This window comes from Antennarius striatus, chromosome 3 (assembly GCF_040054535.1).
Source record: "Antennarius striatus isolate MH-2024 chromosome 3, ASM4005453v1, whole genome shotgun sequence".
In the NCBI taxonomy this organism is placed as follows: domain Eukaryota; kingdom Metazoa; phylum Chordata; class Actinopteri; order Lophiiformes; family Antennariidae; genus Antennarius; species Antennarius striatus.
In genome coordinates, this window is record NC_090778.1 from 28,202,659 (window position 1) to 28,230,136 (window position 27,478).

The 27,478-nt window shown below is 46.6% G+C and overlaps 1 protein-coding gene across 6 annotated transcripts; it reads left to right on the forward strand.

Moving 5' to 3' along the window:
- The first annotated feature begins 408 nt into the window (after positions 1–408).
- adgrd1 (adhesion G protein-coupled receptor D1) lies at positions 409–27,361 on the forward strand. 6 transcript variants are annotated; one of them, XM_068310073.1, is made up of 26 exons: positions 409–787; positions 866–902; positions 1,028–1,144; positions 2,196–2,294; positions 2,485–2,607; positions 2,690–2,866; positions 3,947–4,207; positions 5,160–5,263; positions 5,886–6,035; positions 6,141–6,191; positions 7,020–7,146; positions 7,257–7,364; positions 8,334–8,409; positions 10,228–10,369; positions 19,774–19,847; positions 20,277–20,400; positions 21,834–21,937; positions 22,037–22,148; positions 23,167–23,320; positions 24,240–24,306; positions 24,682–24,748; positions 24,826–24,917; positions 25,003–25,129; positions 25,210–25,251; positions 25,339–25,431; positions 25,507–27,361. In XM_068310073.1, the coding sequence occupies exons 1-26, from the start codon at positions 734–736 to the stop codon at positions 25,600–25,602; spliced, it is 2,778 nt and encodes a 925-aa protein (XP_068166174.1). In that variant the 5' UTR covers positions 409–733; the 3' UTR covers positions 25,603–27,361. The 6 variants fall into 6 exon arrangements, with proteins under 6 accessions (XP_068166174.1, XP_068166175.1, XP_068166176.1 ...); XM_068310074.1 differs by having other exon boundaries at positions 7,023–7,146; XM_068310075.1 differs by having other exon boundaries at positions 5,160–5,251.
- The last annotated feature ends 117 nt before the right edge of the window (positions 27,362–27,478 follow it).

The window sequence follows — 27,478 nt, forward strand, 5'->3', positions numbered from 1 at the left end:
AAAAGAGGAGCCGTGACCCAAAGATTCCTCCACGCCGTGATAAACCTGCAGTGTGAGCTAAACCGTGTTTTAATTTGATTAAATATGATGAATCAATTCCTTCAGGTCACCAAAACGCTCTGCTTGATGACCCTGAGCTTCCCCAGAGATGTTTGCCGGGCTCAGCCATCCTCAGCAGGAGACTCCGGGGTGTTCTCCTGGAATTAACCCAATAACCAAACTCCCCATAACACCACATGTTTAAAAACTTTCATCCAAACTCCATTTGAACCGCGCTGTGGCGATCCTGATCGAATCCAGTCTCCAATTACGCATAAATAACGCCTTTTACGCACAGCGCAGAACGCCCCTCCTCAGAAGGTCCAAGAATGACATCACGGTTTTCAATTCCCACGTTCAGTCCAACAAGTCAGCTCGGCTCCACGGAGCTCCTCCAGACTGTGCAGCTTCCAGATGCGGGCAGGGAAGCTCCAAGAACGGAGTTCAGTCACGGATTTCTGCGCTTGTTTCAGATTTGTGTCATGAGAAGGAAGATTGTAAAGATTTTCTGCCTCCTGCCAGAAGAGTAATTGTGGTGATTGTGTTCTAAAAGTGCGTCGTTTTTCTGCATTTTTTTATGGACTGAACAGAAGTTTTCACATCTTGGAATAATGAGTGACTCCTTCTGGCTTTGTTTGAGGATTTAACAGTTTTAGTAGAACACTTTCATTCGGCGCGTCTTCCATAAAAAACCATGGACTTTACGTTACAGATTCACTTTTTCACCGCCTTTGTCTCCTGCTTTAAGGTGAGCTCCTGGAAACGTTCTCCTGTCCAGATCTAAAGGCGTCAGCTCTCTTTATAACTCCCATGTCATTCTTTGCAGGTTTACGCTCAACTCATTCACCTTCCCAAGCATCCAGGTATCAGAATTAAATTCCGGGGGCTTTTTATTTCTGCACGTTTTCATCTGAATGTGATGTCATGGATTGATTCAGAAGATTTGTAGCTCTAGACCACATGTTGATTTGTGGAGCTCTCTGTCCAGGCCTGAAGGTGTTGGCCACGGCCTCCCACTACTGGCCCCTCGATGATGTGGACGAAATCCACGAACTGTGGGACCAAATTGGAAAGAGACCAGGTTATGTTAACGGGAGCAACATAAGTATGTGCATCAGCCCGGCGGCCTGCAGACCAACGCGCCACCTAAATGTCTTTGCCTGATTCCTCTCTGCATGGTCTGAATGTCACCGCCCACCTCCAGCCACAGCCACCCAGCTTTTCATGTGTGCTCTTATATTGTCTGTCAGATTTATTGCAGAAGTCATCGAGCAAATTATCTGGAGTGTGAAGTCGTTCACACCCAGGACTGGAGGTGTGGGACGTCTCCAAAGAGAGCACCGATCATTACGGATTATTAATCTGATCATGAGCAGAATTATGATCGGTTCCGGTCTGCATTTTTATCACAATTTTATTTTAAATTAGTTGATTTGTTTTTGCAAACTAAGAAGCAAAAAACAGTAAAAAATAGAAGTAGGAAAAAAGATCCACTCCTTCATCCGGCCCCAAGAGTCTTTTCCCCCAGAAAAGCCTGTTCAGGAGCTTTTTTTGGGGCGGGTGCTAATGCTAACAATTGGTAAAGTATTTGATTTTTTTCTGTTGGTCCACCAATATTGGCAAAAACAATAAGGGAATGAAGAGAAATGAAAACTTCACTCTGGGCTCTTGGAAAATGTGGTTTTGTATATTTTGGCATTCTATAAGTTAAATGATTAATAATGAATATAATTGATTACATACCTCCGCCAAGGCTGAGCAATCCCACTCCGACCGGGCCCCACTCCTTCATGAAGTTTGGTGGAAATCATAGATTTTTTTTTTTAAAGATTTGTGTCATTATTTCGTGTTTTTTTTTGTAGAATTCGTTAAAAGACACCACCCTGAAATGTCTTGGCCCCGCCCATTTATCTCCCGATCCACGGACTCGTTTTCGTGGGGATCGCTCTAGTCGTTTTTGGGCCCACCGCCTTGGCGGAGGTACCGGGGAAGCTGAGGAGGGATCGGGTATAGACCGGAGCGCCGCCGCTGTGCTGAGCTCAGCATCACGCCGTCTCATACCTGCGCATCACGTCCCTCCCATGGTCCTCCTGTCTCCTGTGTCTCCTGTGATGTTTGTGTCTGAATCACCGTTTCTCTCCGTTGTCTTTGTCCAGCTCTCAGAATCCACAACCACACTGTGCTCCCTTCCTCCCATAACTCTTCCTATGTGTATACCAATGACTCTGCCTACACTAACATTTCTGCAACAGTAGGTGAGGATCACTGATGTTCATTAGCGCGCCGCTGAGCGCTCTACGCGTTTCTCCTCGTTCAATGTTTTGTCTGTTGAAGTTGAGGAATTGTTTTTGCTCGATAAGTTCTGTGTGGAAAAAAAATAAACTGAGTTTAACCGCTGAAGAACTTTGCAGAGCTTTAAACTGACTTGAGCTGATTGGTTTGCAGACATTGTTGAAGGGATGGTCAACAAGGGCATCTTTCTGAAAGGAGATAACGGCGATACCTTTCTCCACTTCGGAAACTACCAGAACTCCTGCATCAGTGACCCGACTCTATGCGGTCCTGAGGGTGAGTCCCCGCCATGAAACCGTTTCTCTCGTTTCTCCAACCATTCCAGCCCAACTGCAATGAATTTGTCCTCACTCTCCAGGGATTACCTTCTCCTTTTTTTGGAAAAATCACGAGGCGGAGTCCCGTTATGCCGTGTCCTCCGGAGGGAAAGTTATCTCCAACGGCTTCTCCGTCTTCATCAATCCCTTCGGAGGTTATGTTGAGTTTTACACTCGAGGAAACAACCACAGATGGAAGGCTAACATCAAGGTTCCAGGTGTGATTTTACCTTTATGAAGATCTTTTAGTGAAATTTCCCATAAGCCCTCGGAAGGAATGTATGTTTGAAACCAGAAAAGGTGATTTTAGCATCACAAGGCTTACATCTGTTTGTTGTTGGGTGGATTAAACAGAGACGACGGATTTCAATGGGAGTCATTGGGGTTGGATCTATGGGTGGGCGAGCTACGCTAGTTTACATTAGGCTGCTACATGCCCAACGCTTCTGCCAAGATCCATCAAAGTCTGTCAGGCAATGGTGAAAACAGCCTCTGGCGCAATGTGAGATGCATCGAAAAGAAAAGTCCTGAATCCATCCCCCAACTTCAAAAAAACAAGCCGGGCTCTTCCTATTCCTGTCGCCAACCCTCCCACCAATTTTAATGAAAGTCTGTCAAAGGGATTTTGGGTAATTCTGCAGACAAAGAAACAACATCAGCGGTTCGCGTTTGATTCTGAAAGCTAAAAATCTGCTTTTCAATGTGATGAAATTCTTTGTTTTCGTAACTGCGAACTGTTTTGTCACGCGACGCCTTTGCAGACGAATGTTTTCTTCTCCGCTGACGTGTGTCATCTTTTGTTTTTCGCTCTCATTCCTGGTGGGGCGTCGTAACTCCGATCGGATGGGAGGCCAGAAACGCTCTGACGGGTCAGACGCCGCTGTGCGCTCTGACCACAGGGACGAGAATGTTGTGTTATCCAAGTGGACTCAAACTGTTGGGGGTGAGGGGGGGGCGCCTCTAGAACATGTGGTTCACGTTGGGACCGCAGATGATTCTGGCTCAAGTGTTTTCAGAGCGTTGACGGTTTGTGCTTTGGGATTCCCCTTTTGTCCGATGTCTGGAGAGAAACAACAAAAGTTTACGTCACACCAACGCTTGTTTCTTGTTGGTTCTGCTAGCTTGGGGAGTTTCAGTTTAGCGGTAATGTATTGTGTGTTAGCGGCCGGAGCATGCTTAGCATGCTAAAGCTAAGCCTTTCAGACTGTATTTGCACAGGAGAAGAATTGAATGTCACCTCCTTCCCTTTCCGATCCCTCGCTCTGATTAAACCCCAGCGTTTGTCCCCTGACCTTTAGGGCCCTACTGGACCCACATCCTCTTCACGTGGACCAAAATGGACGGTCTGAAGGTCTACATCAACGGCACCTACTCCGTCGGCGACACCAGCGGCGGCAGCGTCATCGAGTATTACGGCGACCGCGACTCGGACCTGGTGATCGGAACGGGCAATGACCGGACGTACAGCCACTACATCACGGGCGCCTTCGACGAGTTTGTCATCTGGGAGCGCGCTCTGTCCCCAGAGGAGATCCTGCTGTACTACAGCGCAGCCACAGGTGGGAGGACTCCACGCGCCGCTGGAAAGCATTTCCTGTCGTTCTCGCACAGGGCATGTCTATTATAATGATTTCTCCCTCCTGAAAAGCCATTTCCTTCCTCGTCCTCACAACATTCCAGCCTCAGCCTGCATGAATAACAGCTCGACGCTCGTCTTTACAGAACGCTTTCCTGACCTTCCACCGTATAAGTGTCGCGGCTCACATACTTCTGCCTTATAAGTATTTGTGAGAGGCCTGTCGGACGGCGGGGGGCACATCGTTTTGATTTAATCGGACAGTTTGCGGTTTAACATTTGCTCTTTAAAGTTCCATAAATGGACAAAAACAGGTTGATATTTATGAGAGCCCAACAATTTCTTAAAAACCTCATAAATAGTCTGTGGAAGCTGATAAAATGTCGATTTTTTTTTTTTAAACTGACCAAATTGTTTTGCTTGAAGACGATAATCGCTGCATGAAAACCGTTGCTATGCCAACCCCCTCCCCCCCCTGCTGGTACCACCATAGGAAGCGTGACGTTCGCGCCGCTAACCAAAAGCAGCATATTCCACAGACCGTTAGCAGACGCATCGAGACCCACTGTTATGGTTACAGAAAAATATTTTCGCTCGTTCGGAGTGCTCATATAAAACGTGGCGCTGACAGACGCGGCAGTTTCGCGCTGATGGTCCTGATGGACGTCCATTTAGGGACATTTTCCTGTGCATTGTTTGTGCCATTTTTATTAAATGACACCAAAGACATAACACATATCTGGGCTTCGAACACACGCTCGTGGCAGAGCGTCGTCTAATCCAGATTGTCATCGGCCTCGTGGTCCAGCCTCGTAAACTGGATGGAATCCAGTCGGGTTCGGCTCATAACAAAATAAAAAGATGCTCCTCATGATGTGACCACCATGAGTCGTGCCACCGGTGGGGGTCGTGACCTCTTGTGTTTCCCTCCTCAGGTCAGGTCCTGGTTTCTGCCACCACCCCCGGAGGCTCTGAGGACGTCACTTCGACCAAACCCACAACCGTGAGCCAACATCAGCAGAACCGAGTGTGTTTCCTTGTGAGCGCACCCACATCAGAGCGATGTGGGAACGTTATTGTGTTGTGTTTGTTAGTGCAGTTAAGTTGGTGTTCAGGTTTAAAGGTTCTCCTTTGGGACGTCGTCATGAACGGACGCACCTCCTGAGTGGCGTTCGGTTTGGTTTGTTTGATTGGTTACCGGCCAGGAAGGAACCTGTGGATCCAGTCATAGGTGTTAACCCAAGAACTTTATTTATACCTGGTTTAATGACACAAACTAAATGACTGATTCCCATAAATTTGCAAAGCTGAAGGAAGATTTTAGACTTTTTGAAGGTTCCTTGAAGAAGGTTCCTTCCATCTAGTTTTGTAGAAGAAATCTATTTATGTGTTTTGAGCAAATTGTTTTTAAAAATGCCATTTGAAACAAAAATGCACCAAATTTCTTTCCTTACATTTGCACCACCTTCTCACCGTACCATGTGAAAACCCTTCCCCCAGTTTTTATTTGATGCGAAGACTCTAACCAAACACAAACCGATCCGTTTCAGGTATCTCGAGATGATCCCGTTCTACTTTCTTCTGAGAGTCGTAGAAGTAGGAAACAGTGAGACGGCTTCGCTTATCAGTGGCTAAACATCCTGCATGGATTGTCTCTCCAGAGAGTCACTGCAGCGAGTCCTCCGGCCGTCCTGAGTCAGAGTGACGAGGTCCAAAGCTCCCAGGATCCTCGGTCCATCCCGGTCCTGGGCTTCCTGAAGGCTCTGCCCAACAGGACCATTCCTCACAACACTGCCAACAACCTCACACAGGTTGGCACACACACACGCACACACACACACACACACACACACACACACACACACTGCCCACGAGTGATGCAACAGTGGGCTGATGTCCGTTTCTCTCCCACCCAGGCTTTTCTCAAAAGTGTGGAGGAAGTGTTGTCGTCGCCGGGCCTGCCAGAGGTAACCGGGTTCACGCTGTTGTTGTGCAACGTTCAAACATCATGACATCATGAAGCTAACGCCATGCAATCTGTGAAAAACTTCATCCAAAGCTCTTAAAACGTCCACGGTTATTTTAACGCAGCATATTTTTGGCATCTGAGCTTCCAGCCGTGTTAACACGTCTGGCTGTGCACACGTGCATGATTACATGTAGCTGAGTGACGCGGAAGCCGCTGGCGTTCAGGTTTAGCGTTAGCGTCGCAGTAAAGCAGCTTCACGGTGTTCTGATAAACACCTGAGGAAGAAACTGCAGGTAGATTTATAGCATGTCTGTCTTTAGCTTTCTCCACAGGCATGGAAGTGTGTCTGACAACCTCTTTAATCCGTTTTAAATCCATAAATAGAATTCCAACAAAACTAAATTAAAAGAAAAAAACAGCAAATTAGAAAACTCTACAAAAGCAGTTCACGGACAGCCAATAAATCCAACAAAATAAAACAATAAAAACTGTTTTATTCTAAATATAATAATAAACATGAATCCAGTTTGTATCAAACTTTATTAGCAGCGTCCTCGTAACGGCACACCGACGCTTGTTTCTAGCTTGGGAGTTTCAGTTTAGCGGTAACGTGATGTGTGTTAGCGGCCGGAGCGGCCCCTTTAAGAAGGTGGTCATGTGACCAAGGCATGCATCTCCACAAGCGTCAGGAGTGACTCAGAGAGACGTGGAGACGTACCGGTCAGTGGGTCCCAGTACCGACTGACCCCCGGTCCGGTTCCGGTCCACGAGCCGGGGATTGGGGCCCACTGGTCTACAGACGTTGAACCCTTTCCCCCCCCACCAGCAGCACTCCCCCCCGGTGGTCAGCGGTCTGATCGAGACGGTGGACCGCGTGATGGAGCACATGGCCACCAACCTGGAGCCCAGTCCCAACTCGCTTGTCTCCTTGGGGGGGACGTCCTTCGTTGCAGGTCAGTGTGCCGTCGGGCCCCCGTGAGGTGACTCATGGCGCTGACATCATGGGTTCCAGATCAACACATGTTTCTTACTCTTCTTTAACCTTTGACCCCCCCCCCCCCAGATTACTCCCTGATGAAATTCCCACAGAACTACAACCTGCCACACTACCGCTTCCCCACGCGGGGCAAGAACTACATCTCCGTGCCCGGGGAGGCTTTCGCCACTCAGTGTAAGTGACACAAAACACTGATTCTGCCAAACGAGAGCCGTCCAGCTGGGGGGCTCTTGTTATCGGGGGGGTAATTTATCGGGCCGAGCTCACACAGCGTCAGTTACCCTTTAACTTGAAACAGAGAGAACGAGGGAGGAGAGAACATTTTCTCCACTTTCCTCTGCCTTCAAAGAGAATGGAGTGGCTTTAGAGAGGGAGGGGGGGAGCAGTAATTATAGGTGGGGGTCAAAACTGTTTGTTTGACTTTGCTTTCAGGTCAACCTGGCGGCTACGTGTTATTTGCTGCCGCAAAAACAGGAATAAACCGTTTACGAGTCTGTTAAAGTGCTTTTATTACAAATGAAATGACGGCAGGTTGAGACGTGAACCAGAACCCCCCTGGGGGGCGGTTTAGAGTTAGAGGGGGGGTCGCGAGACACATATTGGTGTATTTAAAGAGCTGTCGAAGCAAAGCGTCAACCTTCAGAGCTGTTGTGACACAGCTGGGGGGGGGGGGTTCTGTTGAAATAAGTTCTTGGAAAGTTAAGACACCCCCCACCCCCATCCTGCAGCACATTTGTTTGACATCAGCGAGTCTTTGTTGTCCCAGTCGGCGGGGGCCCGGGTCGGGGAGGAACAGGACCATTAAGGATTTCCTTCAATTTCAGTGTTTATCTTTCAGTATTGAGGGGGGGGGGGGGTCGCAATAGGTCAGATTAAGGGAAGGGCGGGGGGAGAGGTTTCATAAGATTTCCCAGCATTCACATGGCCTGCTCCCTGTCACCCCGGTGCGAGTGAATGTCCGTCTCATTAGCCTGCTGGTGCTAGCGCTCGGCAGCGCGGCGGCGCTAATTGCCTTCCCTTCGCCGTGAGCATTTTAGCGGCGCAGCCTCACATTCCCAACGCCCTTCATCTTCATCCTCATCTTCATCCTCATCCTCATCCTCATGCTCATCCGCCCCACGTGGGTCTGTTTTCTCTCCTCAGCTCAAACCACGGTGGTCGGGCTCTTCTATCACAACATGCACAACTACTACCAGGAGATCAGCCCCGCCAAGACCAGGTGAGGCCGACGGCTGGTCAACCAATCAGTGCACGTGTGAAAAAAACACAAAGCCAATCAGTGCACGCGTGAAAAAAACACAAAACCAATCAGTGCACGCGTGAAAAAAACACAAAACCAATCAGTGCACGCGTGGAAAAAACACAAAACCAATCAGTGCACGCGTGAAAAAAACACAAAACCAATCAGTGCACGCGTGAAAAAAACACAAAAATAAATCCTGTCTGCTCCACCTGTTAGAATCCAATCACTCAAATCACCCATAATGCCTCTGGAGCAACACGCTACCTGTTTACCTGTTTTTTTGGGGAGTTTTTTGGTTGTTGTTTTTTTTAACTTTTTTTAAACTAACTAGTTTTTGAATTAACTAACCAGGTTTTTAAATTAACTAGTTTCTGAATTAAACTAACTAATTAACTAACTAACTAAACCATTAGATTTTGAACAACTAAGGTTCTAAACTAACTAGGTTTTGTACTAACTAGGTTTTAAATTAACTAGTTATTTTTATCTTCACTAGATTTTGAAATAACCCACTAGGTTTTAAACAAACTAGGGTCTAAACTAACCAGGTTTTAAACTATTTAGTTTTTGAACTAACTAACTAGGTTTTAATCTAACTAGTTTATAAACTAACTATCTAATTAACTGACCAATTAATCCATTAGATTTTGAACAAATTAGGTTCTAAACTAACTAGGTTTGGAATTATTATTTAACATAAACATTGTATTTATATTTATATTTATGTTATTATTTAATTATTATTGATGTTTATTGTTTATGTTTACACTGTTTACGTTTACGTTGTATATTTTACACCTACACCTTTATTGCCCCTTGGGGACTAATAAAGTTTTTGAATTTGTATTGAATTAAATGACTTCACGCTGTTTGACAGTAAAACTCTCTTGTTGGTTCCTGAGTGGGGGATCTCTTGAATTACCCCCCCCCCCACTTCCTGAACAACATGGCTGCCGTCTTATCAGCGCTCTGGCCTAAGTCATCTCACCCCTGCTATTAGCCCCCCACCCCCACCACACACACCCTCCTCTGTCGAGTTGATGTCCCGTCGCCGGCGTTCCACTGGCGTGTGTTCATTTCTCGTAAACCTGACGCTGGAGTGACTAAACGTCTTGTTTTCCTCCATCGAAGAGGCCCCGCCCCTTCCTGTTCCCTCCCCTCCGCCCTCCCCGTCACCATGGGGGGCCACACTCGTACGATCACAGCGTCGCCTTTTGTGTTGAGACCGTCCTGCTGGTTGTCGGGTTGATGGCAGACGGATGTTTAGTCCCACGTCACATGGGGGGGGGGGGTCATGTTCCCGTCTCGTGTCCACCTCATTCATTCTGCAGCAGAACTCATAAAAAGTTTTTGTTTTTATGCCTTTTTCTGTTTCGTCTTTCATTTGATTCGTTTGTTTATTTTGTTTCCACGGTTACGGGGTGAACTGGATGAGAGCTGGGCTTGTCGGATGAGGGTTTCCGGGGCAACCCCTCGCATACGTGTGACAACTTTCCACTGAACTTTACGCACACTTAACCCATGTAGCCGATATCTGTTAGCATTTGATTTATTAGCTTAGCTCCAGTCCTGAGTCGGTCATGTGATCCGTGCTCTGATTGGTTAACACCTGAGACAGTGGTGACATCATCATGTTATTGACTCGATTTGATTCATTTTTTCGTGGACGACGAGGTTTTGAGTTCACATCTCACCTAAAGGCTGGATCAGGACCTAGTTTTTGTCTTTCCTTAATGGAACGCCCCCCCGGCGGGACATCCTGAACCCTTCATCCCTGTTTTCTCTTCTGTTTAGGATTAATGAAGCCGCTGATTTCAAAGACCACAAAATCCAGGTGGCGAGCTGTCTGATCTCTCTGAAGGTGGAGCCTCTGCCGGCGCTCTCCGTCAACCTGTCGGGGGCGCCGCTCATAAAGATCGTCCTCACCCACGTCCTGGTAGGAACCTCTCAGTCTTTGTCCTGTTTGACGTCGTGTGGGAGCGCCGAGCTGGATGCAGCCGCCGGATCTCCCATCTGAGATCCATTAGCTCTGTTTCTGGCGCGCTTTAATGTCAGTAGATGAGTGCGTATCGCCGAGCGAGGCGAGCAGCGAAGCCTGATTTGGTTTTCATTAGTCGGCCTAATTTTTTCCTCGAGGAGCACATGGCTTCCAGAAAGCAAAGCGATGTGATGGACGCACCGAGGAACAAAAAGCTTTTTTACAGAGAACGTTTCTTCACTGCTCGAACGGCCGTGCCAGGTTTCCACGGGAAATACAGTCGGTCGAAACGATGATGATGAAAATGAATTGCGTGTCGTTTTGTTTGTTAGTCCCAAACAATGAGCTTCAGAGCGATGGAGGCCGTTAATGCTGCTGGAATCGCTCTTTATGGTGCGCTCACATCGTTTGGGATTTGGGAACAAAGAGACTGCTTTCCTTTTCACACGTGGTTATAAAATAAAAAGTTCACATTCAGGGTATTCAGGAAAACGATTGAATGATGTCATTTATTTGATTGTTTTTTCGCAGTTTGTTCAAACAATCCACAACCTCTGTGAACTTCAGAGGCTCAGAGCAGCAAAACAGATGATGATGCTGGTAGAAAACACTCATTATACTGTAAAGAAGATCCAGTAGAACCTGGAGATACGAGTTGAATCCGTTCCATGACTGAGCTGTAAGTCGAGCAATCATTTTAATCCGTTCCTGCCTCGTAAAAGACCCCCAAAATGCATAAATTATAAAAAACAAAACATATTTGATCATCTAATAGACAACCGTGACGTCGTATCCATCCGCCAACACGTGGTAAAGAACCAGATCCGGTCTCACTGATGTATCCATCCACCAGCTGGCGGTGGTGTCCTGAAACACGCCTCGTGTCTCAAATAGCTTGTCAATGGAGCCTCAGAGGACGAACACGCGTGTCCAATAAATGACACGTCAGCATTAATCAGGCAGTAAACACGTCCAGTTGAAACCCTGAACGACGTGTTTCTGTTTCATCGACACGTCATGTCGGATCACGCTTTATTAAATCAATCCTCCAGTCGCTCATCGGAACACAAACGGAACCGCGGCGATGTGGCGTCGTTTGCCTCCCATATCGTAGTTCCTGGCTGGTTCTCGTCTAACTGGAGTCACTATTTTTGGCGCTTCAATGCGTTTGGCAGCTGGTGGGTACTTATCGCCTCCCCAGCCGGGCGGCGGGGGGGCGCCTCAGATGTTACGTGGCAGACCTTTCCCGTCATTGTTTATGTTGCTCTTTGCTGTCGACACAAGCGGGGGCCTGAAAGATGTCGTCTCATGGCGCCGCTTCAGCAGCTGACCTCTGCGTCTGTCCTGAAACGGCGCTCCAGCGCCCGGAGTCTTCATTAAAACCTGCTTTGCGTGCCGGTTTCATCGTGTTGTCATAGTTACAGGAAGGCCTGACCCCAAACAGCGAGTCTGCCGACCCAAATGTCATCCATTCTCGCTATCTGACACCCATGGCGATAAGGTGTTTGCGTACCGTGGATTGACGGGATCGGAAAGGCAGCGTCACGCCAGCTACCGCTAACTGAAGGTCAACTCCAGATGGGCGGAGTCGCCGTGACCTTGCCGCCGCCATGGAAGCAGTCTGACTGAGGTCACGCTGTATCAGTCGCTGTCAGGTTCAGGTTCATCCACGCATACTTTCTCACGGCGCTCGCTCATCGGACCCCAAACGCCGTCAGTGATTTATCACGACGCTCTGAGGGACGGGAAAGGGAGGGCAGGAGGCATTATGGGCCGCCGTTATGGCCGACACTTTCTCCTCGTCCTCCCCTTCCCCTGGAGCATCGCTCCGATGGCGCGGATGAAGGAATGGAAAGATTGATTTCATGAGCAGGAGTTGATTTATAGGGTCAAAACTGAGAGGATTTGAAAACCAGACTCGGACTGGAGGCCCTGACTTTACGGGCTAATAAAGCGGCGTGCTAGCTTAGCGGCGGCGTAAGAAGAGCCGAGGTGAAGGTGGGACAGTGCCGGAGGAGTGCGTGGATTTATTACGAACCCTCGTAAAAACACAAACCCCCCCAGGGGTCGACGTAATATCCTCCATCTTTACCGGACTGGCGGTCGTCCCATCGATCCTCTCGTCAAATCAAGCCAGATTGTGGTTGAAGATGTTTGGGGGTTTTTTATTGATCTGTTCTGGATCGATCAGCCGGACCAAAGCGACTTCACACGCCGTTAGCGTAAACATTCACCCCATCACAAACAGTGAGTGACGAGGTTTTCCTGTTCCCACCCAGACCGTACGGAACAGGAGAGGCGTTTTGGTGGAGCTCCAGGTCAGGATGGATGATTGGTCGTGACGGAGACGTCTAGACTGGCTGGAGCTTCCTCCTCAGCCAATCAGATCGATTGTTCAGCGGCTTCTAGAGGTTTTTAAACCCTCTGAACGCCGCTATCAGTCCTTTCTGCCACGGCCGTAATCGCGCCTTCGTGCCAGGCTTTTTATAACTCAGAGCAAACGCCCAGTTTAAAATGTGTGGGCAGAAAGTCTGAAGGCCACACCCGTTCATGGGCTCACACACACACAAACACACTGCGAGCCAACACACTGATCAATCACAGATGGAGGTCTGGCTGTTGCTGCTCCACTCATGCCAGAAGAATTAAGGCCTCGCTGGACTCCGCCCACTGAGCACCCATCAACCTCTTCCTCCTCCTCCTCCTCCTCCTCTTCCTCCTCCTCCTCTTCCTCCTCTTCCTCCTCTTTGTCCTCTTCCTCCTCTTTGTCCTCTTCCTCCTCTTTGTCCTCTTCCTCCTCTTTGTCCTCTTCCTCCTCTTTGTCCTCTTCCTCCTACTCCTAACTTTGTGACAGGATGCAGATAAATCATTCCAGTTTATGAATGTGTGGAAAAGTTAACTTAAAATATTTGATTATGTTCAACTTTTTCTGAGCAGTTTCTACTTTAAAGAATTTAATTTCCCCCTTTAAGAACCAGGAATGTTTGGAATGATGAGACTTTTTGCTCTTATTAATTCTTTATGTTCTCTTCATGCTCATATTTCTCTATTGAAGGACTTCATGAAGGTTTTTGTCGTGATGTGTTTGGGCGTCTCAGCCTTTCGTTGATGCAGAGAGGCGGGGGGGTCAGGTGAAGACGAGGCATCCTGTTCCTGTGTGACTTTGTGAAGGCGGATCGTTGTCGTCATCAGGCAGAACTAAACGATCCAGAGCCAAAGTCGCCGGCGTTCCCATTTGATCCGAAGCCTTGACGCTGACTCGAGTCAAAACGTTTCTCCCGACACGTTCACATCTGAACGGGATGCAGATGTGAACCGTCAGGATAACCAAGACTGACCTGAGCAAAAAGAAGTTCCTCTGAACTGACGGCGGCCAAGTCCTCTGCTCCCCGTCTGCCTTTCATGCTAATGTTTCCTCACAGCCGCAGCTTTGTGAAGTTATCAGCGGCTTTAGCGTCTGACGGCGTGCGTTCCCCCACATCAGAGCGCCTCTGAACGCTGACACGCTGTTCCCCCATAAATAGCAGGGAGGCCTCAGACGTGCACCCGTGGGAACCGAACACATCAGATCGTGCGTCGTCATGGACACACATAGATAGATTTCTCCACACCTCCTCCTTATCGGGTCATCTGGTGTCATTCCTGTGTTTTCTCCCTCACGCCCCGCGGACCCATCGACACGTCTCGCTGGTTTCTGTTTCCACCTCGGAGACCGAGCTGCGACCACAGCTGCACGTCTCATTCCATTTCCTCTGAGTGCATGATCTCACCCCGGCCCGCTTGTTTTGTGCCGTATGGATTCAGATTGTTGCTCCGCAGTAAATCTGACCTGAGTCAGAACATCGCTGAGGTCTGCACTCCATCAGCGCCTCAGTACCTCCACCTTCAGCTGCTTCGCTGGGCAGGTTTTCCTCAACCACCACTAACGCCATTCCTCAAACTCCCCGCCATGATGTTTTTCCATCCCTGCCTGCAGTTAAGCAGCCGATGCAGACGCAGTCGATGCAGACGCAGCCGATGTTAAACCTACTTAAACCTACTGTTCACGTCCGCGGGGACTCACCACCACTGTAGCTATGAGTCATGTTTTGTTGTGGTGCGGAGTGTGACTGATGAGTTTCAGTGCTGTTACTCCGCTGGCAGCTGCACGCTAAAAAAATTGATGGCTATACCAAAGGCTGGAAATGTCGTCCAAATTACACCCTGGCTCCCCGGGCTCTGAAATATTTGGAACGTTTGAGGGAAAAGAAGATCGCTCACTTCTTCACTCACGCTGCTTTTTAAATATAGCATAACTGAAGCCTGTATTTAGACTTCTTTGCCCTTGTGGCTTCACATTATTGTACCAAGGTTTGGTGGAATGTGTGGGTGTGTGCAGGACGCTTTTCTCTTGAGTTGTGTTTCGTATTTATATAAGGTCATGTTGTAGATCTCTCTGTCTGTAGCATTCAACTAGCTCTGCAGCTAATGGTCTATCTAGTGTCTGTTTATCATGTCTGGTCCAAACTCTGCAACCAAACTGTTTGACAAACAGACAAACGTTTGATGGGTTCTCCTTCTCCTTCTCCTTCTCCAGAGTTGAATCCGTGCCTTTATTGTGCTGATATGAAAGTATGTCCTCCGACCTGTAGGTGGCACTGATCAATAAAACATACATGTTTAAAAGAAGACAAACCAAGTCAGAGGAAAAAAAAAAAAGTTTCTATGAACTTAGACATGATCTCAGACACAGAGTTCAGTATTTTCCGCACAATAAGGCGCACCTAAAAGCCTTTTATTTTCTCAAAAACCAACAGCGCGCCTTATAATCCAGTGCACCTTATATATGATAAAGGTTTTGAAATGTGCACTATTCTGGTGAAAACAGTTTTAAAATAGGCCGTTAAATGAGGGTGCGCCTTATAATCAGATGCGCCTTATAATCCAGTGCCTTATACATGGAAAAACGTTTGAACTGGGCTGTTTATTGAAGGTGCGCCTTATAGTCCAGTGCATCTTATAGTCCAGTGCGCCTTATAGAGCGGAAAATACTGACACTTTGAATTTAAAGAACTCTAATGATTTGGAATCCATCTGGATTTGGAATCATATTCCTGGGTCTGGTCTTCCTTTTGTCCCACACTGGTTGAAGGTTCAGAGACGTCCCAAAGTTCTCACCAGCTATCATCATGTATTTCATACCTGCTATGGATTATGGGCAAGAAAAGCCATATATGTCACAAAGGTCCAAAAGGTCTTCCTGCCGACCCTTTGACAGAACTTGAAATTTGTATTATTCCTAGCATTAGCCGGTCTGTCTGGAGTTGACTGCAGGAATGAAAATGATGGGTGGAGTGTATCCTTCTCCATCTTGTCTTTATTAGTGTCTTGTTTGAGAGCCGGCCGTCAAAAGCTCCGATTTAAATTGGCTCGACGTTGCCGATGTGTTGGGATTTGCAGAGACGTTCGCTGTCAGCTAGCTCGACCGCAACGAGGCTGCGGCTTCCAGCTCTGCCAATCAGAAGAGCCCTGAGAGACACCGGAGAGGAAAGAGAAGCTTGTATTTATCCACCCTGCTGGCCTCTGCTGCTACGAAGCTCTTGTTTATCCGCCTTCGTCAACTTACCGACAGTTAATAAAAACTTCTTCTTCTTCTTCTTTGCTGATAATATTCTGTTAGCATAACCGCTAACCTTAAGGCAGCATGTAATTGGGTCCAGGATGTGTGTACAGGGATCAGGCCAGCGTGACCTCTGACCTCACAGGGTTAATGCTGGTTTTGATTGAACTTTCTTCCTGGTGACATTATTGATTATAAGTACAAACCAGAGGAGGTGTTAGATAAGCTGAACACGAATCCCAGAATCCCCTTCACAGCCCATCGCTCTTCATCACCCTCCTGTCTCTGTGTGTCCTCTTCCTCCGTTTGCCACCTCGGCTGTCCTGAGGAGACTCGGACCGATCTGCATGTTTGCCAGACTTCTGTTGTTAATAACGGTTTGGAGGGCTGGCTCCATTGTTGGCTTCTGGATGATGCCTCGTGGCGCTGACGGAACAACGGCGTGAGCGCAGCGCTTGGCCTCATCTGCGTTTTAACACTCGGCAGTGACTTTCAGGTTTCTGCACCTCTCCTCTGATTTCAAGTGGAAACTCACGCTGGATGTACCACAAACAGACAGTTGCTAAGGAGGGGACGCAGCCAAATGTCTTTTAGTCCATGTTGAGGCCAAATGTCTTTTAGTCCATGTTGAGGTTACGTAATCACACGGTTTTTTTTTGTTTGTTTGTTTTTCCACCAGATATCAGAAAAGTTGTCAAAAGATTTTGATGCTTTTTGTGTAGGAGGATGTAAGAGCTGATTAGATACCGAGGTAGATCCAGGTACGAAACGGTTCTGCTTCAGTTTTTCACTTTCATGTAAAATAGGATCTTTTCTGCTTTTATGCAATATTTTGAAAATAATAATAGGCCCAAATAAAATAGGAGTACCCAGGCACCACCGGCAGAATTGGATCCAGATGTGTTAGATTAAGTCTGTGTGTGGACGGGTCAGCATGTATTGGGTCACAGTAAGAGAAGGAGGTTGAGTCATGAAACTGACACCAGTGTGTAGCTGAAAGAACTTTTATCTAGCCAAGGGCAGATAATAGAAAAACATATTTTAGTTAAAGCACATAAACTATTGATGAGTCCAAAGAGGTGGTGGTTCAGTGGTCCCGTTTCATTCTGAGACATCACCGTCATCTGTGTCAGTACTGATCTGTACTGACAGAGGCCTGAACACATTCAACTTACTAATAGAACACAGAACGATGAGCTGGCATCTCTACCGCCACCAGGCCCACTGTGTGGGGTGCACTGTGGTTGTACAGAAAGTCTTTGACGTAAGAAAGTTGTCAGAAAGTCTTTGTTGTCGGAAAGTCTTTGGCTTCAGAGAGTCTGTGGCATCAAAAAGTCTTTGGAATCAAAAATCTTTGGTGTCAGGAAGTCTTTGGCATCAGAAGTCAAAGACTTTCTGACAGAAAGTCTTTGGCGTTAGAAGTCTTTGGCGTCACAAAGTCTTTGGCGTCAGAAGATGCTGGCGTCACAAACTCTTTGGCACCAGAAAGTCTTTAGTGTCGGAAAGTCTTTGGTGTCGGAAAATCTTTGGTGTCGGAAAGTCTTTGGTGTCAGAAAGTCTTTGGCGTCACAAGATGTTGGCGTCACAAACTCTTTGGCACCAGAAAGTCTTTAGTGTCGGAAAGTCTTTGGTGTCACAAGATGTTGGCGTCACAAACTCTTTGGCACCAGAAAGTCTTTAGTGTCGGAACGTCTTTGGTGTCGGAAAATCTTTGGTGTCAGAAAGTCTTTGGAATCAGAAAGCTTTGGTGTCAGAGAAGTCTTTAGCCTCAGAAGACTTTGGTGTCACAAACTGTTTGGAATCAGAAGTCTTTGGTGTGAGAAAGTCTCTGGTGTCAATTTCAAAATGGTATACATTCAAGGCTGAACAATATGACACAATGAAATTGATATGATATTATAGGATGTGTGGTGGAAGTGACACCCCACAGCAGGAGGGTCGTGGAATAAAAACCTAGAGGTCTTTATTCCATTGTATTTGGTGCTGTTAAGTTGTCGTGTCATCTTAAAAACACGCACTTTGCATTTTCATAAATTCAAATGATTTAAAGAAGTCAGTCGGACAAACTGACCAAGTTCAACAGTCTGTATAAATAAAATAAAATAAATACACATGTTTATATCCTTAAAACAGCTTATGAAAATGTTTTTTATACTCTAAACTGAATTTGCACGTAATAAAACGTGTTGCGCTTGTTACAGCCCTGTGAGTAATGTTTCTGCGCTCAGCGTTGACATTCGTCTTCCTTCATTGCTCAGGAACTTTAAAGGTTCGTTGATTGTGAGCAGAACACACGACACCTTAACGCTAGGCTTACAGTATGAAAGCTAGTTGGACTCTCTTCCATCTGCTTTCATTTACACCCAACATGAAATGTGAGTTATTGAAACCCACGGGAGAGCCGTAAATTTGCAGAGATCCCAGCAGCGAGCGATGACGGTCTCCGTTTTAATATCTTTGTGCATTAGTCTTACGATACGTGATGACTTAAACGCTGCACGGGCAAATGAGACAGAATGAGAGCAGCGATTCGGTTCCACAATGAAGTCGACGTATGGTGCTCTGCTTTGTAATATGAATCACTGAGCCTATGGGCCAGGAAACAGCCTGACTGTCAGCTTCACTCTCACTTTTTCCAGAAGGAAACCGAGCAGACGGTCCATCGGATCGTTCCCTGGTTCCGTCTGAGGAGAGGTGTGTAGTCTCAGAGCATACACCCAACCGGCCAATGAAAGTGTTGTTTTCTTCACATGACTGATCAAGGAGGGTGGTGGTTTGACCTGAAAGCAGGGCCAACCCCCCCAATTACCGCATTCTTGCACTGTAGCCATTAGCTCACCGTCTCCGGGGACTCCAAATCTCATATTAAGGATTGACATGGAAAAAGTGAGCTACAATCCAAAAAAGATTCCCGAGGACAGTCGAGATTTTCTCTCCGGGTTGAAGTCTTCTGTCCTTTACTGTCACCTCACACCATTGCAGTTCAAATGTGAAGCATTTTTATTTTGGATGAGGCGAATTCAGTTCGTGTTAGGAGCAGGAGACGCTTTTGGGGCAGCCAATCAATGCCGTCGGCATTGCTGCTCAACCAGACCGACCCGGCAGGAAAAAGGTCCAGGATGGGAGCCATGCTAGCCCAACATGGACTCCAGGCTCCTCCTGGCTATGAAATGTTTGACGTAGTTCTGACAGGGAAGGGAAAATGAGAGACCGTTGTGACCTTTCACCCCCACAACATCCAACTGTAGCTGGGCGGAGCCGTGTTTGGACAGAATGGTTGATGGTTGATGTTTGTTGACGTCATATTCTCATGTAAACTAAGTCACGGTTTGGAGTGGACAAAAAACGTGGGTCCAGATCAGTCCAGTTTGTTCTGGAAATGTTTAGTTATTATAAGGACTTCTGGATCCTCCTTTATCTGCAGCAAAATCTAATTGGTCCTTTCCTGACCCGCGCCCCACCCCTAAGAGGTCTGGAGAGTTTAGCACCATCCTGCAAAGAAATAAACAAGCCGACATGGGTGATACCAGTGGGATCCAGATTCCAGGGGCAGGTTCTGGTGGGTCGGGAGTCGAACGATCATCAATGTCTTTAACCATGAATGAAATGTTGATTAGTTTTGACACTAGTGACGTTCGGTAGCGCGTTTCTTTTATCTAAAACACGGTAATCCGAGAATCACGATTGATCCTGTTTCAGCTTCCTGGACCGGTTCACCCAGAGACAAATAGTTCCTGGTGTCAGTGTGAATTTTCTCTTTCAGACCAAAGAACAACAAGAGCAGGTGATGAATCAGAGCAACAAGGTCTTCCTCTACTGCGCCTTCTTGGACTACAGGTGGGTGTGTGTTCGTGACTCAGATGTGTCTCAATGATTCACTCAGATGTGGTGCCAAAGAGATTTTACTTGGATCTTTTACTCTTTACTTGTTCTTTTCTCGCATTTTTGATCTTTTAAATCATAGCAAATGAGCAAATATTTGGAAAGGCATCCAAAATATGCTGCTTCAGTTTGGTGAGCAACGGCCGGAAAGCTCGGGGGGGGAAAAAAACGGCGATGTGATAAGAGGCGCTTGTGAAGGCATTAATCATTTATAAGTTTGACTTGGATTCAAAGGCTTCCCCTCCCGGCTCCTCTTTGCCCTGTCGGATCAACAAGGGACAGGCATCCGGGCCTCCCACAGCAGGTCACAATGACTGGTCCGTACAGGAGCGTTCACAGTTTTCATTCTGAATACTTTCATTCTTCTCTCTTCTTTCTTTTCAGTGCAAACGAGGGAATTTGGTCCAACAAAGGCTGCGTTCGCTCCGACGGAAACGCGTCGTACTCCGTGTGTTTGTGCAACCACCTCACCAACTTTGCCATTCTCATGCAAGTGGTTCCCTTAAAGGTACGGCCGGCCGCTTCTACCTGACAGCTGCTTCATTTGTTGTTCTCCATTCCCAAGCGTGAGGTTGTGGGTCGCACACGGAACACGTGTGTTCCTTCCTTTGTGTGTTGATGATTTTGTTTTATCCTATTTTCATCGTGCATAAATAAGTCATAGTAGCTTTAAATTGCCAGTTCCTTTAAAATTTCTAATTACAAATCATCTCAAAATAAAATCATCTGCAGTCAAAACTGGAGATACGAGTTCAATCCATTCTGTAAATGAAATTACAAGTCAAACAACATTTCTTCATTTAAAATAACTTGTAAAAAAACCCAAACCCCCTAATTTATTAAAAATATATATTTTTATCAACCAAGAGACATGCAGACTTCAACTACTCATATAATTAATTTTATATAAGTTACGTAAACAATGATAGAGAATGAATAGAAACGCTAAAGTCACGAGAACACACGAGCTACGTCTTTACTCCACCAAGGAGAACGAGATCCGGTCTCACGGATGTTGTATCCGTCCGCCAACTAATGGTGGTGAAGCACGGCTAGTACCTCAAATAACTCGTATCTCAAGGCACTATTTTATGTAAATGTAACATGTAACGCCGTCATAGAATTTATTAGAATCTAACAAAATCAGGATCCTTTATTGATCCTTTAAAGATTTACTCATTCGAAGTTTAAAAGCCTCGCCCCTCCCTCTGTGTCACGTAATTAGTAGATTTGTAGGAACATAATTTGGGAGGAAGTGTCGGTTTACCACACACCAACACACCAACCAGAAGCCCCCGCCCTGGAGGGTGATTGTAAGCAGACCTCCAGTCACAGCGTCGGTTCCTCTGGCGGTTTCTCCCTGAAGTACTCCGGACAGCCACCATTAAGCGTGGTTTTCCTGGGTCGCTGCAGAGGTCAGCGATCCGGTCCTGAGGGACTACATCACGCCCGTTCAACCGAAGCCTGTCCTGTTCAGACAGGACAATTGCGATCGGAACAAGATCCTCCAAACCAGCCGCCACACTCTGTCTCTAACGCAGACGTGCTGGAGTTTGGACAGCCAGCGCCGTCACTGCTCGAAATAGAGGAGAGGAGATGCGGCCTGTACTTAAGCTGCAGACGTCTGTTTGATGCTATTCTTTGCCTCCGTCGCTCTCTAATTATTGGGCGGGGCTCATCCGTCAGCTGCGACGGGACGCTTCACGTGTCCGTTTTCTGGAAGGAGGCTCCGCGGGGATGAGTTGGACTCAGATCGATGAGGTTCTGGTGAACCTGGATCCTGGATTTAGATTCAGGTTTAAACCGGCGTCCGTCATCATGAACTCATCCGGCTGCGTTAGTGTGTGTAGATGACATCACGATATGATGATGATGATGATGATGATGATGATGATGATGATGATGATGATGATGATGATGACGTGACGTCTCTGTGCACAGCTCACCACTGGCCACCGGGTGGCACTGTCAACCATCGGCTACGTGGGCTGCTCCATCTCCATCTTCTGCCTCACCATCACTCTGGTCACGTTTGCTGTTCTGTCATGAGTGTCGCCGGCTTCTGTTCAATCAATCACACAGAATACTTATCAATCCCATGTGGTTTGTATTAAACTCCTCCTCTTCCTCTCTCCGGTCTGCAGCTCAGTGAGCACCATCCGTAACCAGCGCTACCACATCCACGCCAACCTGTCCTTCGCCATCCTGGTGGCAGAGATCCTGCTGCTCATCAGCGCTCGCTTCGACCCGGGAACGGTGGGTTCAGCATCTCTGAAACACATTAATGTCAAGGTGATGAGGATGAAACCAGAGTAGATATTGGAACTATACGTACGTATGTTAATATATTACATGTTTTTATTCTCATTTATTATACAGTAACATGATATTATGAGCTTTTAACGGTTTTCCAGTGATTTTTAGAGTCCGTTATTTGTGGTGGACAGATGTTAATCCAGAGAAACGAGATTTTTATTTTTAAACTGACGTTTAATCAGAACGACTGAACTCTAAACGACCTGAACCTGGATTTTATTTATTATCGGATGTTTTAATGTCCTATAATTGTTTATGGTCAGTCTGAGGGAAAAGAACTTTAGTATTTACAGTAGTAATGACATTACTTTAGTATTTACAGTAGTAGTGACACTACTTTAGTATTTACAGTAGTAGTGACACTACTTTTGTATTTACAGTAGTAATGACATTTAAATGACCTCAAACGTAGATTTTAGATTGAAATGTAATAAATAACGACTTATGAACAACCTCTCAGAACCAGTCGTGTTTGTAGGTTGGGGACTTCCTGTAATCGTTTAACAGCTAAACTAAAGTAATAAATCTCAGCATCTTGAGGGACTTTTCAAAACGTCCTGTCAGCTGTTTGGAATAAAAGTCGTGGTCCGCCTCCGTCGGGGTAACGTCTTGATGCCTCCGCCGGGGTAACGTCTTGATGCCTCCGTCGGGGTAAGGTCTTGATGCCTCCGTCGGAGTAACGTCTTGATGCCTCCGTCGGGGTAACGTCTTGATGCCTCCGTCGGGGTAACGTCTTGATGCGTCCGTCGGGGTAACGTCTTGATGCCTCCGTCGGGATAACGTCTTGATGCCTCCGTCGGGGTAACGTCTTGATGCCTCCGTCGGGGTAACGTCTTGATGCCTCCGTCGGGGTAACGTCTTGATGCGTCCGTCGGGGTAACGTCTTGATGTCTCCGTCGGGGTAACGTCTTGATGCCTCTGTCGGGGTAACGTCTTGATGCTCTGATCTGCTCCCCAGCTGCCCTGTAAGGTGATGGCGGTCCTGCTCCACTTCTTCTTCCTGAGCGCCTTCGCCTGGATGCTGGTGGAGGGCCTCCACCTCTACAGCATGGTGGTGAAGGTGTTCGGCTCCGAGGGCAGCAAACACCTGTACTACTACGGCATCGGCTGGGGTAGGTCTAGCCCTAACCCTAACCCTAACGGCCACACCCGCCCCTCATGGCGCTCCGGGTCCCGCCTCCTGTTCAGACCCTTCGGACATCCTGTAGATACAGCTGATATTGCTGGCTCCTCACCTGGGAAATATTGAAAATAACTTTGACCCTGTTAAATAAATCTGCTCTCAGTTCCATTACCTCAGTGATCCGGAGTTTGATGGACAGATAAAAGAATCCAGGACGTTCAGATGTTGTCTTTGGCGGCGGAGGACTTAGGCTCTCCTTCACATGCTGAAGCCATTAGAGGAAAAATGATCTCGCTTTTACTACTTCCTCTCCTCTGCCCAGTCGTTTTTCATTCTGTTTGGCCAACTACAAATAACGTGCTGGAGACTCGTGTGACAGTCGGACAGAGATTATTAACGCCAGAGGCTTCAGGCGTCATGTTTCTCCTTCTCCTGTAAGGTCAGAGGTCATAAATACAGGTTAGAAGGAATTAAACCCAGAATGGTGTCATATAAAGACACTAAATAGAGTCTGGTAGGAGACTGTTCTGTTGACTAAACTACAGTAGAACCTACAGTAGAACCTACAGTAGAACCCACATCAGAACCTCAAAGATACGAGTTGAATCCGTTCCGTGACTGAACTGTAAGTCAAGCATTTCCCCATTTGAAATGACTGAAACCATTTTAATTTGCTCCAGCCTTGTAGAAAAAGCCCCCCTCCCCCCAAATTATTAAAAAAGAACATATTTTTATCAACCACCAACACGTGGTAAAGAACGAGATCCAGTCTCACTGATGTCGTATCCATCCACCAACACGTGATGGTGTCCCAGAGCCCGGCTCATTTCTCAAACAACCCGTATCTCGAGGTACTGTTGTGTATGAATCCAGTCATGTGACATTTGTTGTCTTTGTTTACTCCCCAGGCTGTCCGTTGTTGATCTGTGTGGTTTCCGTGACATCAGCTCTGGACAGTTACGGAGAAGTCGACAAGTAAGTGTGACGAGAGCAGCAGACGAACGGACGGCTTTCACACAAATAGTTCCGATTTCTGTTGCTTCTGCCTGCTCACGAGAGAAACCATCACATACTGCTTCTCTACTTCCTGCTTCCGTTGGGTCGTTGTGATCACATGACCTGTGTGTGAGGTCGTATGTTGGTTCACCTCATCCCATGAGGATCCGGAGGCAGGAATTACGTGTGATCCATTTAATTGCATCAGAACTGGGCGCTGTTGTTTGACGACGGCGTCACCTCTGGGAGTGTGTGCGACCTTCAGCTCACCAGCGGCTACGCATGTCGCTCAGTGTTGACGTTACAGCTTCATAACCCTTCGTAGTGTGTCATGTTATTCCTCTGCTTTCTCAGCTGCTGGCTGTCGCTGAAGAACGGAGCCATCTGGGCGTTTGTGGCGCCGGCGCTCTTCGTCATCCTGGTGAGTCCTTCAGAGCCATTAGCGTATTGAGGTAGATATTGATTCCTGGATCAGGAAGCTGACGTGTTGATTCCCAGGTGAACATCGGCATTCTGATATCCGTGACCAGGATCATATCTCGGATCAGCGGAGAGAATTACAAGGTTCACGGGGACGCCAACGCGGTCAAGTGAATACGACTCCTTTTAAAAGCAAACATGGAACAACTTTGCTCCCATGATCGGAAGCTAACACTGTCATTTTCCACTTCCCAGGCTGACGGCGAAGGCGGTGGCGGTCCTGCTACCCATCCTCGGCATCTCCTGGATCTTTGGCGTTCTGGCCATCAACACACACTCTCTGCCGTTCCTCTATATCTTCGCCATATTCAACTCTTTACAAGTACGTTCTCTTCTTTGTCCAAAATGTCTGCAGCCGTTTGAGGAAACTCCCACCACAGTTTGCTTCTTTCTTTGCTTCAGGGGTTCTTTGTCTTCTTGTTTCACTGCCTTCTCAACTCTGAGGTACGTTTCTGATCCACCACCTTGAATTGTCCACGTCTCCTTGGAGGACTTGTCCCCATCTCCACCTGTCGTTGCTTCTTTTTGCAGGTCAGAGCTGCCTTCAAGCACAAAACCAAAGTTTGGTCTCTGACCAGCAGCTCAATCCGACACATCAACGTCAAACCGTTCAACTCCGACATCGTGAGTCCCGCCGGAACCCGACCAGCTGCCCGGCACCCGCCTGACGGAATCTAACTTCTCCTTCTCGTCCTGCAGATGAACGGAAACAAGGAGGGCGTGACTCCCACCAAGATGAACACGTGGGACAAAAGCAGCAACTCGGCCAATCGCATCGACCTGTCGGCCGTGTAGAGGGACGGCGTGGCGCTGCGATGACGGGACGCTCAGGTGTTCAGGCTTCACCTGGAACGACAAACAGATTCTGAGGACTGTGCCACATTATTCTGTCGCGGAGCAACACACCCATGAGTTTCTTCCAGAGCCTGTTTCTTCGTCAATCTGAGTATCTGTGCAGGAAATATGAAGCTACTGCCAGCAACTGGTGTGGCTTAGCACAAAAGCAGGAAGCAGCTAACCCCACTGTCCAACAGGGGGGGGGCGAAACTCCGCCACCACATCTCACTAATGAACACTTTACTCTACATTTAACTAACCTGTTTAAACACTGTGGTTTTAGCTAGCCAGCCAAGATAGTTGTTTCCCCCCGATTTCCAGAATCGCATCTAAGATAAGCTGAAGTCACAGCAGAGGAGCGATCTCCTCATCCCAGTGTCTGAGGTCTCTGTGTCGCCAACATTTCTGCTAACATTAGTGATCCCCGACATGAGCGCCGCAGAATTAGAAGCTCCGCTGCACCTCCGGAAGATTTTTTTGCACAGAACGATCCACAAACGATGGCGTTAAAACTCATATTTACGCCTCAGTGTGAAAAACACATCAGCAGGAGAGGAAGCCATTTTCCCAGAATACAGGTGACAACGTTTGGAGTCATGATGTTCTCGGTTCTAAGTTGATTTTCAAAAAAAATATAGACGTAAAAAAAAGTCCATTATTTTACTCCACTTAACGTCTGTCACTAGTAAACTGTTAAAAACAAATAATGTCATGTTAATGTACAATAAATCAGAATAAAACATATAATATATTATTAGCCCTTAGCAACCCCCGTGACCCACAATGAAGAAGAAGAGCTGAGGACAAGACAGACGTTTTTTCTGTACTATATTAAAAAATAAAATGTAATTGTCGGTTTGAAATAGATTGACAATCATCAAATATTATTGAAATACATTCATAAATAATTTTGAGTATAGAACTGGGAATGTTAATCAACAGTTTGTCCTGGAGACAAGTTCATTCAACCAACATCACGTGTCCTGGAGCTATTAAATGACTTAAGCTGAGGTTTATCTGTATTCCTTTCAATCACAGATTTGCATTTTGTCATTTGTGAATTAATTTCCGTGAATGTTCTTGCAGAAAGTGTGACAGGACATTTTCAGGGTTTATTTTTTCGACCAGGAAAAGATAAAGGAAAGTTGTATTACGGTAGATGTTTGCATGTAATGAAACAACGCCCCAGTCTGATAAACATTTTGTCCAGGTTTTAGAACATCAACACAACAGTCAGCAGTGTGGCGGTGACTCCAACACTGTCATTCTGATGTCATGTATTTATTTATTTTGTGATGCTTGTCCCGCCTCAAAGCTCTCATGTTCTCATTTTAACTCTAGGTTATCCTCTCTGTGTTTTGTTTTTTTTAGAAATAGTGAATATTGATTATGTTACAACACAACTTTGTGAACTTTTGCTCTTCAGTTGCTCATGGCTTTTGTATTTTCATGCATTTTGTACACTAATATAAGAAACAGAACAGAGGGAAGGTCGTTGCTCTTTTCCTAAACATACTGTGAGATTGGAGGGAGGTGAAGTTTAATTCCATTGATCGACACTGTATCAACATTAAGTTTCCTGATTTGCTGTAAATTGCTCTGCGTTCACATTTAAAGGTAAATATTTCAGTATTTTGATGCTTGTATGGTCGGAAATGATTGTTGTCTGGTACTGCAGTTTGTGCTTCAATCATCTTTATTATAAAAGGTTCATGAAAAAAAACATTTGTCATCTTTTTTAAATGATTTTATTATTATTTGACGGACAATGAGGATTATTCTGAACCTTAGTGTCAAATTATCTACTTAGCGTTTTGTGTGTCAACACATCTGT

Bases quoted from the DNA above. Each gene is read 5' to 3' on its own strand.
- adgrd1 (XM_068310073.1), top strand. From the start codon at position 734: ATGGACTTTACGTTACAGATTCACTTTTTCACCGCCTTTGTCTCCTGC. The intron at 1,145-2,195 runs GTATGTGCATCA...GTCTTTGTCCAG, and splicing joins TGTTAACGGGAGCAACATAA to CTCTCAGAATCCACAACCAC. The intron at 21,938-22,036 runs ATGAGTGTCGCC...TCCGGTCTGCAG, and splicing joins GTCACGTTTGCTGTTCTGTC to CTCAGTGAGCACCATCCGTA.